At 52.6% G+C, this 14,670-nt stretch overlaps 1 protein-coding gene across 1 annotated transcript in view; it reads right to left on the reverse strand.

Annotated features, from left to right (window-relative positions):
* The window catches only part of BSN (bassoon presynaptic cytomatrix protein), a 235,341-nt gene that overhangs the window by 15,687 nt on the left and 204,984 nt on the right, over positions 1-14,670 (reverse strand). Inside the window, 3 exon segments of the mRNA XM_027836899.1 lie at positions 5,002-6,779; positions 6,825-11,730; positions 12,148-12,585. Of these exon segments, the coding sequence (XP_027692700.1) occupies positions 5,002-6,779; positions 6,825-11,730; positions 12,148-12,585 (7,122 nt within the window).

Below are 14,670 nucleotides of genomic sequence, written 5' to 3' on the forward strand. Positions count from 1 at the left end.
CTTTCTTTCTTTCTTTCTTTCTTTCTTTCTTTCTTTCTTTCTTTCTTCTTCCCTTCTTCCTTCCTTCCTCTTTTCTTCCTTCCTTCCTCCCTTCTTTCCTTTCTTTCTTTTTTCCTTCCTTCCTTCCAGAACAGTAGGAGGATCAAAGAAAAGGATAGGGTCACTGCTAGGGGAGATGAGAGGATAACAAGTGATGGAGAAAAGGTAGAACTCGTACTGTTTCTGTTTTATCTCCCGAGGGGAATGATCTTTGGGTTGGCAATGACAAAACAAGAAATGGTTAATGGGAAATTGAAACCCAAGAGAAATAAGGAGATAGTAACAGGGTACTTAGTTAATCCCAAAAAATTCAAGTTCACAGGGCTCAGGGTACTGAAAGAAGCAGCAGATGTGACTGCTGAGCTGAGGCCAATGGTCTTTGGAGGATTGTAGAGAATGAGAGAAGCACTATAGAATTGGAGAAGAGAAGGGAATAAGCATTAACATAGCACTTGTTATGTGCCAAGCATGGTGCTAAGCCCTTTTAACAAATATTATCTCATTTGATTTGAAGAAGGGGAAATATCTTAATTTTGCAAAAAGGGAAAAGGGTGGTATCTGCAAATGAGCTTGACTTCAACTCCTGGCTAAGTTTCAAAACCTATTTCTAAAGGGAATATATTATTAGAGGCAGAATGGTATAGGGCAGGGGTTCTTAACCTGTTTCGTGCCACTTCTCAGAATCATGTTTTTAAATAATTCAAGGAAATGCTAAGTTCCAGATAGAGTTTAGTGAAAATAAGGATGTGCTTTCTTTTCCATCCAAATTCACGGACCCCCTGAAATATATAAAGGGGTCTATAGAATCCAGATTAAAAACCTTCGGTATAGTGGATGCAGTACTAGGCTAGAACTTAGAAGACCTGGATAACGTATCTCTGATGCTTACTAGCTGTGTGCCCGTGGGCAAACTGCCAGACCTCTCCGTGCCTCAAGTGACTCCTTAAGGTTTCTCTACTAAGTCAGAGAAGGATATGACCTGGGTCAGTAGAAAGTTGTTCCCACACTAGGAGCTGCCCAGGCTGACAAAAATCAGAGATCCTTCTTAAATTTATATATTACTAAGTGGATGGTTAAAGAAAAGGAATTTCTATACCAGGAATTAGATTAATGCAACAATTAAATCACAGGTGCAGGCCAAACTAATTATATTAATTAATAGTATTAGCATTTCTTAGTAGTAGTAGCCCTGGGGTCAAGTCCCAGTTCTAAACTTTTGATGGGCTTGATCCCAGCTCCTTCTGTCTCTTGTGGGACCTTTTGCTTGTGCTAACATTGCCTCTCTCATTCATCTTTAGTCTCCTCTTTTCTACTAAATTCTTCCCTCCTGCCTAAAAATCTGCTTAGGTCCTCCCAGTTCTAAACAACAACAGTGACAATGACCAAAAACCCTTCCTTTGGCTCTGCCAATTCTATCAGACAATCATCCTCTATCTCTCTTCCTGTGAAACCTCAAGAAAGAATCACCAACACCTCCTCCCTCTACTTCCCCAGCATCTGCTCAGCCACTTGTAATCTGGCTTCCTAACCACTCTGCTGAGGCCTCTCCTTCTAAGGTAACAAAAGACTCCTGAATTTCCAAATCCAATCAATCAGAAAGTACTGAGATAGGGATAAAAGAATGTCAAGGCTGTGGAATTATAAGGACATAATGGGCAGAAGAGAGAGGAGGAAGTGTATTTTCCTCCCAGCAGAGGCTGGGTGTCTATGGCTATGAAATGTCAGAGGCAGCTGGGTGGTGCAGTGGACAGAGCACTGGGTCTAGAATCAAGATTAGACCTGAGTTCAAGTCCTACCTAAGACACTTACTAGCTGTGTGACCCTGGGCAAGTCACTTCATCTCCCTCTGTAAAATAGGAATAACAATAACATCTACTTCCCAGGGTTCTTTGTGTGTGTGTGTGTGTGATAATATTTGTAAAGTGCTTTGCAAACCTTAAAGCACTATTTAAATGCTAGCTATTATTACATTGCCTAGACTGTTCATATACCATTGACATGTTGGTTGATTTTTCTGAATTGCTTTCTTCTTCCTCCTTCTTTTTAATCTTTGTTACAAGGGATGGCTTACTGCATAGGAGAGGAGGAAAATAAATATTGAGAAATGAAAATGACATAAAAATAAGAGGCATAAATGAAAAGAAGATAAAATAAAAAAAAACCCACACCAATCCAATGGACTTTTTTTTCAGGCCTCATGCACTTTGACCTTTTGTAGCATTTGATACTACAGCCCAATCTCTTCTTGCTATCCTCTCCTCCCTGGGCTTCTGCTACACTATTTTCTCTTGATTCTCCTACTTGGCTGACCCCTCCATAGTTTCCTTCCTTGGCTTGGTCCATCTTCTTCCTTCTCTCCCCACGGTGTGACTATCTTTGGCACACCTCTCCCTACCATCTCCCTTGATGAATTAATCAGCACCCACAGCTTTGATTATCACCTCTATGCACATGACTTCCAAATCTCTATTTACAGGTCAGACTTCTTCTTTGCACCTCAGCTCTACTTATTTTAAACATAAAATAGTATTGGGATCTTTGGGTTTTATATCACCTATATTTCCCTCTCTTGTTATCTGAGAGAATCATCTCTCATGAAGGGAGGAAGTATGAAGAAAGGAAGAAGAAAAGTTTCATAAAACTAAACTATATATCAAAAAAGTCTGATGTTATATGAGGTATATCACACACTCATGGTCCCTCATTTCTACAAAGGAGTGGAGGTGGGGGAGATGCTTCTCCTATCTCTTCTTTAGGACCAAAATTAGTCATTCTAATGCTGCAGTCATTTTCAGCTGCCTGCTGGCCATCTCTACCTACTGTTTTCCCAACAGTTCCAACTCAACATGGTCCAAGCAGAGCTTGTCATCTTTACCTGGCTTTCCTCCAGACTTCCCTCTTTGTGTTGATGGCAGAATTAATTAACCTTCTACCTCCTCAGGCTTGAAACCTTGGCGTTAACTTTGACTTTCCCTTTTCTGTACCTTTCTACATCCAAACAGCTGCTAAGCCCTGTGAATTCTGCTTTGCAATCTCTCTTGCATTTGTGCAAGACTCTTCTCCATTCGTGCTATCGTCACCCTAGTTCAGGTTCTCATCGCCTCTTACCTGGACTATTATAACAGTCTCTTAACTGGTTTCCCTACTTTGAGTCTCTCTTCTCTCCAAACTATCTTTCATATGATCTGGCCAGGTTATTCCCCAGATAAAAGCCTACAGTTGCTTTGGATGGCATATGTGGCAAGATACCAACGTCTTGGCATTTTTGACCCTCTACCGGCTAGCTCTAGCCTACCTTTCCAGCCCCTTCACATGCTCAATATTTTAGACAAACAGGGGCACTAGCTGTCTCTTGATATCCTTCCATCTTCTGCGTCCGTGCATTTGGGTAGGTTATTTATCCTCCACACTTGGAAAATGCGTCTTCTCCATCTTTCCTGAGACCTTTCTCTTCTTTGGAGGTCCAGCCCAGATATCACCTCTTCCATGAAGCCTTCCCAGTCCCCTCAGCTGCACTGATCCCATACTCTTTAAATTGTCATCAAGCACGCTGCTCTCTCACCTCACTTGCTCATCCCATATAATGTTCTACTTAATGTTACACACACGTTAAATATATACATATATATTTCTCAGTCTTCCTTCCTCCCCCTTTATATTGTATATATCTTGAGAATGGGGACTATTGTTTTTTTAATCTTTGTACCCTCAATGCAAACCACAGGGTCATGCAGATGGCAGCCACTCCAAGAAATATTTAATGAACTGGAGAATCAAGATGGAAGTAGCATTTGATCTTGGTCTTCGAGGATGAGTAGGATTTCAACTGACTGAGTAAAGGTAGAGAGGCAAGAAAGCATAGAGTATGTTTTGGGAAGCAATGACTAAGCTAGGTCAGCAGGAAAGGTACCATGATGTCCTTAAACAAGGGCTGAATTTGGCATCAGAGGACAAAGATCTGAATCCTGGCTTTACAACATACTACCTAGGTGGCCTTGGATGAGTCACTTAATCTATATTGACCTCAGTTTCCTCATCTGGTGGAGATTATCTCCTCTAAGGTCCATTCTAGCTCTAAATATGTGATCCTCTTTCATCCTATAAGTATATAGTCTACAATCTAGAGTTCACAGACGGGGAACAGTAAGAGCTCAGGTTGGCACCAGACTATAGTTGACCTTGAATGTTAGTGTTTAAGGAACTAGACTTTATTTGGTGGGAAATAGGGAGCTACTGAAGAATTTTAAGCAAGGAAGTAACAATGCCTTATAAATAATAGTTATTATAATCACTTTAATAATAATAATAACTGACATGTATATATCTCTTTAAGGTTTCCAAAGCACTTTCCCCATAACAATCCCATGAGGCAGGTGGTGCATGTATTATCATCCTCATTGTAGAGATGAGAAAACTGAGGTTCAGAAAGGGAAAATGACCCTGGAGTCATTTGGTTGGGGAGTGTCACAGATGGAAACTGAAGCCAAGTCCGTTAACTTTAAGTCTAGCATTTTTCTCATTAAGCCATACAAAGCAGTATTGTTTCTGTCTGACAAAATGGTGCCATATTTATTCATCTGCAAGTATGTATGGGTTTGTACTCCTATATAGGTTACCAGTCTCCAGGAGCACAGATTAGGAACCATTTTGTACCTCTCTGTTCGGAAGTTTACTCCTATAAACAAGTCTTTCTTTCATGTAGGACCTCAAGTCTTCCTGGTGAGGTAGAGTAAAGGTGGTGGGACATGAGAACCAGGACCCCATACCTCTCCTGAGCTGCTACTACACCACTTTGTCCCTCACCCAAGGAAAACATCACTGGCTCCTCCTATTTTTGTTAAAGGGCCAGGACAAAGTGCTGTTTTCCAGAGTGGTAGTATGCCCTCCTCCCCCTCAACTTCTCTTGGCCCCAAAGCATTCTTTGGGTAGATAGGATTTCCTCTCTACTCATCCCCATCTTACCTGACTGCCCTGGAGGACTTGTTGCTGATAGAGGGAGAACCTCTCTTTGGCTGACTCTTCGGCAGTGGGGCTGATGGGCTTGGGGTCCGACAGGGACCTCTGCATGGTTTTCATGGGGCGAGGCACAGTCTGTTGGCGCTGGGCGCTGTCGGCAGTGAAATGCTTCTGTGGTGTTACGTGGGCCTTGTTCAATCTCTCACTGGAAGCAAAGGAGGATTCCAGGAGCCGGTGTGGGGACAAGGGAGAGACAGGTGAGTAGAGAACCTGAGGAGACTTGGGGGGCTGACGGGTTACTAGCTGGGAGAGAGACTCAGTGGGCAAATGAGACTGGTAACCAATTTCTAAGGGATCCGGTTTCTTCTTCTCAAATTTCCCAAGCCCCTGCTGCCTGGGCTCCAAGGGTCCAGTGGTGACAATCTGAATGCTGGGGGTGTAGGGGGTGATGGCTGCCGGCCCTGGGAGCTGAGGCACCACAATTCCCTGGGCCTGTGCTTCCGGCTCTGTCTGGCATGCTAGGCTCTCTCCCTTCTGAGTCTTCTCTGGGGCCGAAATGTATTTGATAATCTCCACTTTGGGGTCCGGGGTGGTGATATGAATGGAAGGCGAGACCCTCAGCAGCTGATCGGGCTCTGTCTGTACTGAGCAGTCACTGATGGTTTGGATGCCAACACTCGACTTGCCCCTGGCCGCGGAGGAGGAGTCGTGCTTGCCGTCGGAAACTGAATCTGAGTGGCGTGAGAAGCGGGTGCGGCGCCGGCGGACAGGCTGCTCCCACTCAGCGTTGTCCTCGTCGTCCGTCTGGACGCTGCAGTCCGTGCTCCGCCGAGTCCGGCGCCTCCGGGACATAAAGTACCGCTCTTCCCCGTCCTCCTCGTCGGTCTGCACGCTGCTGTCGGCGATCTTCTTGACGACGTAAGGCTCGTGGGCCTCCTCCATCTCATAGGCATCCCGGAGGCGGGGCATTGAGTGTCTCTTCTGGAGGCCCCTGCCGGCCTCCCAGCGCTCATCCGTCTGCAGAGACATGTCCGAGGCCGAGCTGGGGAGGGGCCTCGGGGGCCCCGGCTCTCTCGGCTGCCCCGTCCCCTCCATGCCCATGGCCGCAGTGGCCATGAAAGCCTGATTCATTGGGGGCCAGTACTGGCCATTCGGGGCCATGGTGCGCTGCATTTCTAGGGCGATCTCCGTCACGGCTTGGGGAGGCAATCTCCCAGAGGGGTCGCACACCGGGGGGAAGGGAGCCTTCTGCCTCTTTTGCTCCTCCAGCTGCTGCTGCAGCTGTTGCTGCAGCTGCTGGATCTGCTCCAGCTGCAGGCGCTGCTGGGCCAGCTGCTCCCTCTGCAAGGCGAACTGGGCCTGGCGCTCCTCCTGCTGCTGCTGCAAGACCTGGTGCTTGATGGTCTGCAGCTCCTGGATCTCCCTCTGCACCAGCATCTGCTCCTTCTCCCGATGCCGCTGCAGCTCCACGCGCTCCCGCTCCAGCTCCTCATGGAGCCGCAGCTGCCGCAGCTTCTCCAGCTCCACGCGCTCGCGTTCCATCTGCAGCAGGTGCTCCTGCTGCTTCCTCTGCCTCTCCTCCTCCTTCTCTTCTTTCTCGGCACCCCCTGCTTTGCCCAAGATGGTCGCTGAAGGAGCTTCTCCAGGCTGCTTTTGGCCAGGCAGGTGGGACGGGGCTGTGCCTGCCTCTTTGGACCCCAGGGGGGCTGCTGCTGGGGGCTCTTCTCGAGTGCTTCCCAGTGGCTGCTCAGTTCTCTGTAGACCTCCAGCGGCTGCTGCCACCACTGGCTTCCCAGCAGGTCCAGGGGTCACACTGCTCCCAGCCACACTGGTGGCTGGGCCTGCCTTCCCCAGGTACAAGGGGCCGTCAATCCCAGGTGCTGTTGTGATGGCTGGGAATCTGCTTGGGGCTGGATATCGATAGAGCCCCTGCGGCATGAGGGGCACCCGGGGGGCAACCACGGGTACTCGGGTCAAGCTGGCAAGAGGCACAGGGGTAATGCTACCCGGGCCATAGGGTCTGTAGATGCCTCGGACCATGGGCCGAAGCACCGACGCTGGCTGGGTGGTGATGGGAAGAGTTGAGGCAATTGGCGTGTTGATAGTAGAATAAATCATCCCGTCAGCTGCACGCACAGTCGCTGTGGAAGGGAAAAGCTGCCTGATGGCCCCTCCTCCCTGCCCGGCGGCAGGACCGTACTGGGCCAGCTTCCCAAAGCTCTGCCGGCCTTCAGGGAAGTTTGGGTTCATCATCATGTTGGCCTTGATGGCTGCCAGGCCCTGCTGGGCGCTGGCTCCAGGCCCAGGCCCAGGCCCAGGCCTGGGGCCATACTGCAAGAGCTCCGGGCTGCTGCTGTGCCGTCCCCCGTACTGGTCCATGGAGTTGAGAGCAGCACACATGCGGCTGATCTCCCGGGCTGTAGTTGCGCTATACTGAGCCAGGCTGGATTCCTGGAAGCCCGACAGGTCCCCTCGCGGCGAGTATCGATAATCAGAGTAGATGTTCGATGCTGAGCTATACCTTCTCATGGGGAGTGGGTGGCCCATAAGGTCTGGGGCTTGTCTCAGGTCTGTGAAGGAGCCGTACTGCATTCCCTGGGGCAGGTAGCGGCCGTCGAAGCCGATGCTGTAGGAGTGCTTCATGGTTGTGAGGTCCATAGCTGAGTCTCCCCCAGGGGAGTGGAAGAATTGGTCACTTTTGTGTGGGTAATAACTCAGCCCGGCCTCGGCCAGGTTGGTGTCAGACATGGACGAGTAGAGCCTTCCCACGAGGCCATGAGAATACAGTTTCTGCTCCTCGTAGAGCCTGGGACCCGCTGCGGCCTGTTCCCTGTATGGAGACGGCTCAGGAAGGTCTGGCTCCCGGGGCCCATAAAATGGAAGGCTGCTCTGGCTGGGCTGGGCTGTGTCCACTACATTTTTCTCGGGCATCTTAGAGGAGGGATGGAAAGTCCCAGTACAGCTGCTGCTGAAGGGGAATTTGTAGACTACATCACAGCAAGCCACTTGACTCTCAGGTTTGATCCCAGTGAGGTCTAAAGCACTGGTAGGTTCTTCTTTGACCAGCTTGGTCACTGCACCAGCCGTCATGTCATCCAGCTGCACCATCATCATGTGAGGTTTCTTCCCACCAACGTGTGTGGGCACACTGTGAGCTTTGAGCTCTGCAGGTGCACCCCGGTACGCATCGGAACTCGGCTCTGCGGGGTATGGCTTGATGCTAACGTTCTGTGTGGCGCTCATCTGAGTGACAAGAATATCTTTTTTAACCAAAGGTGCCATCTGGTTGGGCAAGTTATACCGAGCGAATTTGGTTTGCTGGGGACTGCTAGGTTCTTTGGGCTTTCCACGGGGCCCTCCTTGGTAAGGACCAGTCTGCACAGCCTGTTCCACGTGTTTGACCTGGGTCAGACACACGGGACTTCCTGTCCCTTGTCCAAAGTCCAGTCGGTTCTGGAAAGGGTCCCCATAGACCACAGGTTGCTTTGGCTGAGACACGAGCATGGAGGAAGCCACAGTGATGCTGACAGTGGTGGAGGTGCCAATGAAAGTGTGGGTGTGCTCCTGGGCATTGAGGTTGATGATGAGAGGTTGAACTGTGGTGGACTGCCGTCCTGGAGATTGGTCCAACGTAAGACAGTATTTCCTGGCCTCGGCAGCCAGGGAAGTCAGGTCCACGCCTCGGTCGGTGATGATGATTGGGGTGGATTTCATAGCGGTCCGTAGGTCTACCGCGGAGCTCGTTGGTGGTTTGGGCCCTGGTTCTACCCGGGATGTCCCAGGAACTGATGAGATCCTGCACAGGGAGATGTTTTCAGCAGGCAGGGAGCCCCAGCCATACAGAGCAGCTGTGCCATCCATGACCGGGGTCACATGCCCCTTGGCAGCATTCATGGGGACAATGGCACTCGAAGTGGGGGTTCTCTCACCCTTGGGGAAGCTGTGCAGTGACTGTTCCTGTTGGAACTGTGCTCCATTGACCTGTACTGACTGACTGTAGCTGTGAATGGTATCTTGGTGTCTGGTCGGAGATGATGCTGGTGAGGTGGAAGAGCTTGCATTGACCAGCTTGGTTTGGCTGGCTGCATCTGAGGCTAAGGTGATGACCATAAAGGGAGATTCTTGAGAAGACTGCTGCCTGGTGAGGCGAGGTGAGCCGGAGCGGTGTGGCGTCTGTGTGCCCTGAGCGACCATGGAGGATGGGGTGGAGGAAACAGGGCTCCTTGGGACGTCAGAGGGGAGAAGTGGGCTGTGGGTCTGGGTTGAGAACTCTGCGGTAGACTTGGGCCCCATTCTGCCAATCGCAGAGGGAAGGCCCTCCATCGGAGAAGCTGGGGAGAGGGGTGGGCTTGCATTCTTGAAGCCGGGATAGCCTTTCGATGACAAAGGAGCACCCATCTTGCCGTCACTCACGCTCTGAAACCTCTCTCTTGCAAGGAATCCACCGGTATCAGAGAAGACCTGAGCCTGGGGCATCTCTTCAGTCTGGGAGCCGTAGCTTGCGGTGCTGGGGAGTGGAGGCTCTGGGCCGGCTGTGGAAACACGCGGTCTGCCGGCTGTACTAGACGCTGCAGTTGTGACCGAAGGGGTCGCTTTGCTGTAAGTGAAAGGAGCTGTCCCTCCCTTGAAAGCAGAGCCGGGAGAAGCCGGGGAGCTGAGAAGCTTGAGGGCATCCTGAGGTTCTTTTGCAAAATGCTGGGTGACTCGCACATCGGGGATAAGCCGGCTTCCACCACTGTCTGAGGAGAAGGCCATGGGGGCTGCCAGCTGGGTGGGGCTGGTGCCGGGGGTGAGGGGACCACCGTTCTGCCTCATCAGCTCGCTGTAAGCGCTCTCTGCATTCAGAAACTGCTTCTCCCGGTAAGCGTCCTCTCGGTCCTTCTTCTCCTCCTGGAAAGCCAGGTCTCGGGAGGAGGCCTGGTGCATCCTGGCGATGCTCTGGGACGTCTGGAGGATCTCCTCATACACGGCTCCCGCATCTGCAGCCTCAGGCTCGTAGGTGTGCTGAGAGGAGCCCAGCTGACCGGACGCATAGTCATAGTCTTCAATGTATTGGTATTCCAAGCTGCCCTGGCCTCGGTCCGTGCCCCGGGAGCTGCCGTAGGCGCTGCTGGACTGGGCCTGCTGCCCTCGCTGCTTCTGGAGAAGCTCGGCCTTCTTCATCATCTCTTCGTAGGCCTCCTCGGCGCTTTTCAAGGGCTTGCCGGGAGGGTAGCTGGTGCCGCTGGCAGTCTTCTCGGTTGGGGAGTAGAGGGACATGAAGGTGGGCAGGTCGCATTCGCTCCCAGACTTGTAGAGCTCGGAGGGGCCGGTCTCGAAGCCCTCGGCCTCGGAGTCGAGGGAGGGTGACGGGGAGTACTCGGAGCAGGACGATCGGTGGAGCTCCTCCATCTCGGCCGCCTGGCGCAGCTCCTCAGTGGGCGAGGCGTCCTCGATGGGGGACAGGTTGCTGGGGGGGGTCTTGGACCGCTCCCGCCTCCGCTGGGCCCTGAGCTCCTCTTTGTCCCGCTTGGTCTTCCGGGCCGTGCTGCGGATGCGCTGCTGTTCTGCCTCCCGCATCTTCTCCTGCTCCCGGAGCAGCTCCTCTTCCTCTCGGAGCTCCTCCTCCTCCGAGGAGTCCTCGATGGTGGGGAGCAGGGGGCCGGGGGAGCGGTGCCGGGCTTTCCTCTGCTGCTTGACCTCTTCCAGTCTCTGGCGGCGGCTGGGGCTGCTGTCGCTGTCTTCTTCGAGGGAGGACAGGGACGTGGGAGAGGTGCCCGAGGTGCAGCTGGGGGTGGTGGCGGGCAGCGTGGAAGAATACTCTCCTCGGGAGCGGTCCTCGGGGGACCCGGTCAAGCTTTCCATCTCCAGCTCGGGCTCCCTGTCCAGGCTGACGTCCGCCTCCTGGCTCATCTCCATCTCTCGACCGTAGTTGCTGGTGCTGTTGAGCTCGATGGTCTTGAAGCGGCGCAGGCCCCCCTGGAGGGCCGCCACGTCCTCGGGCTCAGGAGCACCCACGTCCTTCAGCTCTTCCTCGTAGCCCGTGGTGGCGTTGTGAGGCAGCCGCCTCTTGGGTGGGGCGGGCTCCTGGCCTTGCTCCGACCCTGGCTTGGAACCGGCTTTCCTCGATCTGTGCTTTGCACGGTCATACTCGGCATCCTCCTCCTCCTCCAGGTTGTCCTCCTCGGCACTCATCTCCAAAATCTGCCTCCTCATAAAGTCTTCGTCCGGACCCTCGGCATCTCTGCCCGTGGACCGCGTTGGGAGGGGAGAGAGCCCGCCCTCGCTGCTGTCTTCCACGTAGTCGTGGCGGAGCTTGCTGCCAAAGTCATCGGACGACTCGGCCGTATCCCTCGCGTCCCTCTGGGTCTCCCACTCGAGAGAATCTTCGTCCTCCTCCAAGATGTCTTCCAGTTCCTCGTCAGAGTCAAAAGCCTCAGGCGTGATGGACAGGGATCGAGGCCTCTGTCTCTGCTTCGGTTCCTCCCGCAGCTGGGGGCGGGCCTTGGGCTGCTCCGCCGGGGCACCACCCTGGGCCTCCAGGAGGGGCCGCATGCTGCTTTCCAGTTTGTTGAGCTCGGAGGGGCTCGGTGGGCTGGGCTTCACCACCCCGGCGGTGTTCAGCTGCTCCTCTTCCTGCTGTACGAGCCCTGTGATCTCACTTTGGGAGCTGGAGATCCCATCGGAGGAGTAGCCAGTATCACTGAGGCTCTGGGGACTCCGGGACAGGTCCTGGGAATAAGGCTTGCTTGGGTCCTGCAACGGAAACAGAAGCTGTTACGGAGGAGAAGCAAAGTGAGAACTGTTGCTCCTTGGTGGGAGCACTTTGTGGTAGAAAGAGTCCCACGCTTTTTGTGGGGAGACCTGAATTCTAAACTGGGCTCTGCAACTAACGTTCTGTCTGATTTTAGGCAAGTCCTTCCCCTCCCTGGGCCTCAGTTTCCCCATATAAAGTGAGGGGGTTGGGAGGCATGTCTGGAAGGCCCCTTCCAGCTCTAAATCCTATGGTTTCTCCAGCTCTCTGAGCCCTCTGGTCCCTCCAGCTATAAGCTTGTGTTGTCTATGCCACCAACTTGGAGGAGAGGGGGCAGGGGAAAGGGCTGGTGTGCAGATACTCCCTGTGATTCACTCTGGGACCCCTCCCCATCTTGGGCCTGAAGGAAGCAAACTGACCTCGTGCTCACTCCCTCTCGGTGCCTCAGTGGTAGAGCTGACCTTGCTGTCCACGAGAGGTGGCTCGGCCCTCTTGGGCCCATCCTTTGTCTTCGGGGCCTCCGTGAGCGTGGTTGGCAGAGGGGATGGCTTCGGCACTTGTTTGGCTTCTGCTGGGCCGCTGGGTTTCTTCTCCTGCGGGCCTCTTGGAGGCTTGCTGGGTTCGGATGCCCTGAGGTGCTTGGTCTGCAGGCTGGGAGAGGTGTGGGGGGGTCCTGTGGGCTGCCCTGGCCCTGGTGCAGGTGGCCCCTTCTGTTTCTGAGGGGATGGGCCGGGTTGGTGTCGTGGCGAACTTGTTGGTGTCTGCTTCGGGGTAGACATGGGCACGGGGGCCGGGTCACCAAGGCTTCCTTCCAGCAGCCTCTGTGTTTGGCAGTTCAGACACAGCCACTCATTTTTCTGCAAAAGAAGGACCAAATACAAGGCAGAATTAATTAACCTCTCTCTGACTCAGTTTCTTCATCTGTAAAACAGGGATAATAAAAGCACTGGCCTCACAGCAACAATCAGATCATAATCGTAAAGTTCTTATTTAGCACAGGGTCTGGCACACAGTAGGCACTATATAAATGCTAGCCATTATTACGATTTCTTTAGCTTAATCAATGCACATTCTCTTCCCTCTCCTTCTAGCCTCCACTTAAAGACCACCAGTGGGGGGGACTCCATTATCTCTTGGAGCAGCCCATCCTCCTTCGGCGCAGCTCTGATTGCTCTCAAACGGAGAGCTGCCTCTGCTGCTTTCCTCATTGCTCCTTGTTCTGCCCCTCTGAGGATGAGCAGGACAAACCTAACTTCTCTCCCAAATGACAGCTCTTCAAATACTCAAATACAGTCATTTTCCCAATAGTGCTCACCCTCTGAGCGCTCCCAATCTTCTTTCTTGAATAACAAAATAGTCCCAGCTCTTTCAACCAATCCCTCTATGGCCTGGTCTTAATCCTTCAATTGCAGTTTGCAATGAGGCTTGAGCAGAGCGCACCAGGGCCTCAGCCTGGCTTTAGGATCAGGGCATGCTTGTCTTGAGCAGGGTGCCCCGTTTGCCCACCTCTCCGTGGAAGGAGCAGCTTCCAAACAGGCCTTGTTCCTAGCAAAGGACACCCATTCATCACTCTCCTGTTACCTACAAGGTCTTAGACATTAGTTCCTTGGGCTTTATCCAGCTCCTGTCCCCTGTTTCTGCCACTCCAGCCTTCAAAAATAATAGGAAGCTTTAGGATATTTGAACTTGAGTAGGGGGGCTGGCCCAGGTCAGGTAGCATGTGGCATAAAGTGAATCCTTATGTCCCTGGAGGAAACTTAAACACAAGCATGAGAGCTAGGTCTGGGGAGTGCAATAGGCCCAGAGCCCAAAGCTCAGAGCCTAACCAGGAGCAGGGAGAGAACACACCCATCCCCGAGCCCTGAGTCAAGTGAGAGGGAGCCCAGAGTCCAGAGCCCAGCCTCAAGTCCAGATTCCAGCCTTAGAATGAGAGCCCAACCCAGAGCCCCAGAGCCAAGCCCTATGTAAGAGAGCCAAGGCCTGCAGCCTAGAATTCTGAGCCCAGCTCCAGGGTGAAAGCGGTCAGAGTCCAGCCCTGAACCCTCAGTCCAGCCAGAGAGAGAGAGAGAGAGAGAGAGAGAGAGAGAGAGCTCGGGAGCCTGAGCCCAGGGCCCAGGGCCCAGGGCCCAGCCTCAGGGCAAGAGAGTCCACAGCCCAGCCCCAGGGAGAGAGCAGGAGCTGCAAGTAAAGATCAGGGGCTCCTGCCAGGCTAGAAGAGCTATTTTTATCTCCCCTGAGTGGCCAGAAATAGAAAGATCTGTCAGGCTGCTATTTCCTCCTGTCTCTCAGCTTCGAGGCTTTAAATCTTGTTGCTTCCCTTTTGATGGCAGAGAAAAGGTGCCTCATTCCTGCTTGGCCCAGAGTGAGGACCCTTAGGTTCAATATTCCATTGATGTACTTCTCTTCTTCCCGTGTCCTTGGGTCTAACTTTATTTAACTTAATTTAACTTTAAGTTTTAACTTAATTTTATTTTACAGATGAGGAAACTGAGGCCAGAGAGGTCAAGTAACTTGCTCAAGTCACAAAGGTAGAAGTGATGAGACAGAATATGAACTCAGGACCACTGACTCACAGTGCCCCTCAGGGCTCTTATTTGCACCTAAAGGCAATCAGAATGGAGGAGCTTCTGCCTGGGTCACTTTGGCAAGTCTTGGCCCTGGTTCTGGTTCAGGAAGATGTGGGCTCTAGGGCTGGTGAAGGCCACAGATTTATGAAGCTTCCAGGTAAAGCACACAACCTCCACCATCCAGGTACCAACCAGGGACATCAGCTCAAGTCCAGCAGAAGCCAGGTCCTACTAGGCCAGGTAGGCTGCAGACACAGGAATCAGTGGCCCTTCCCTGCCAGGTCAGGGACGGGGGTCAGGAAAGGTAACTGTGGTTTGGTGTCTGGCCATCTGGTCCAGAGAAACAGTCAGAACAGAGATCACTCCTTAGACTCC

Source organism: Vombatus ursinus, unplaced genomic scaffold, assembly GCF_900497805.2.
Source record: "Vombatus ursinus unplaced genomic scaffold, bare-nosed wombat genome assembly UNPS02014820.1, whole genome shotgun sequence".
NCBI lineage: Eukaryota > Metazoa > Chordata > Mammalia > Diprotodontia > Vombatidae > Vombatus > Vombatus ursinus.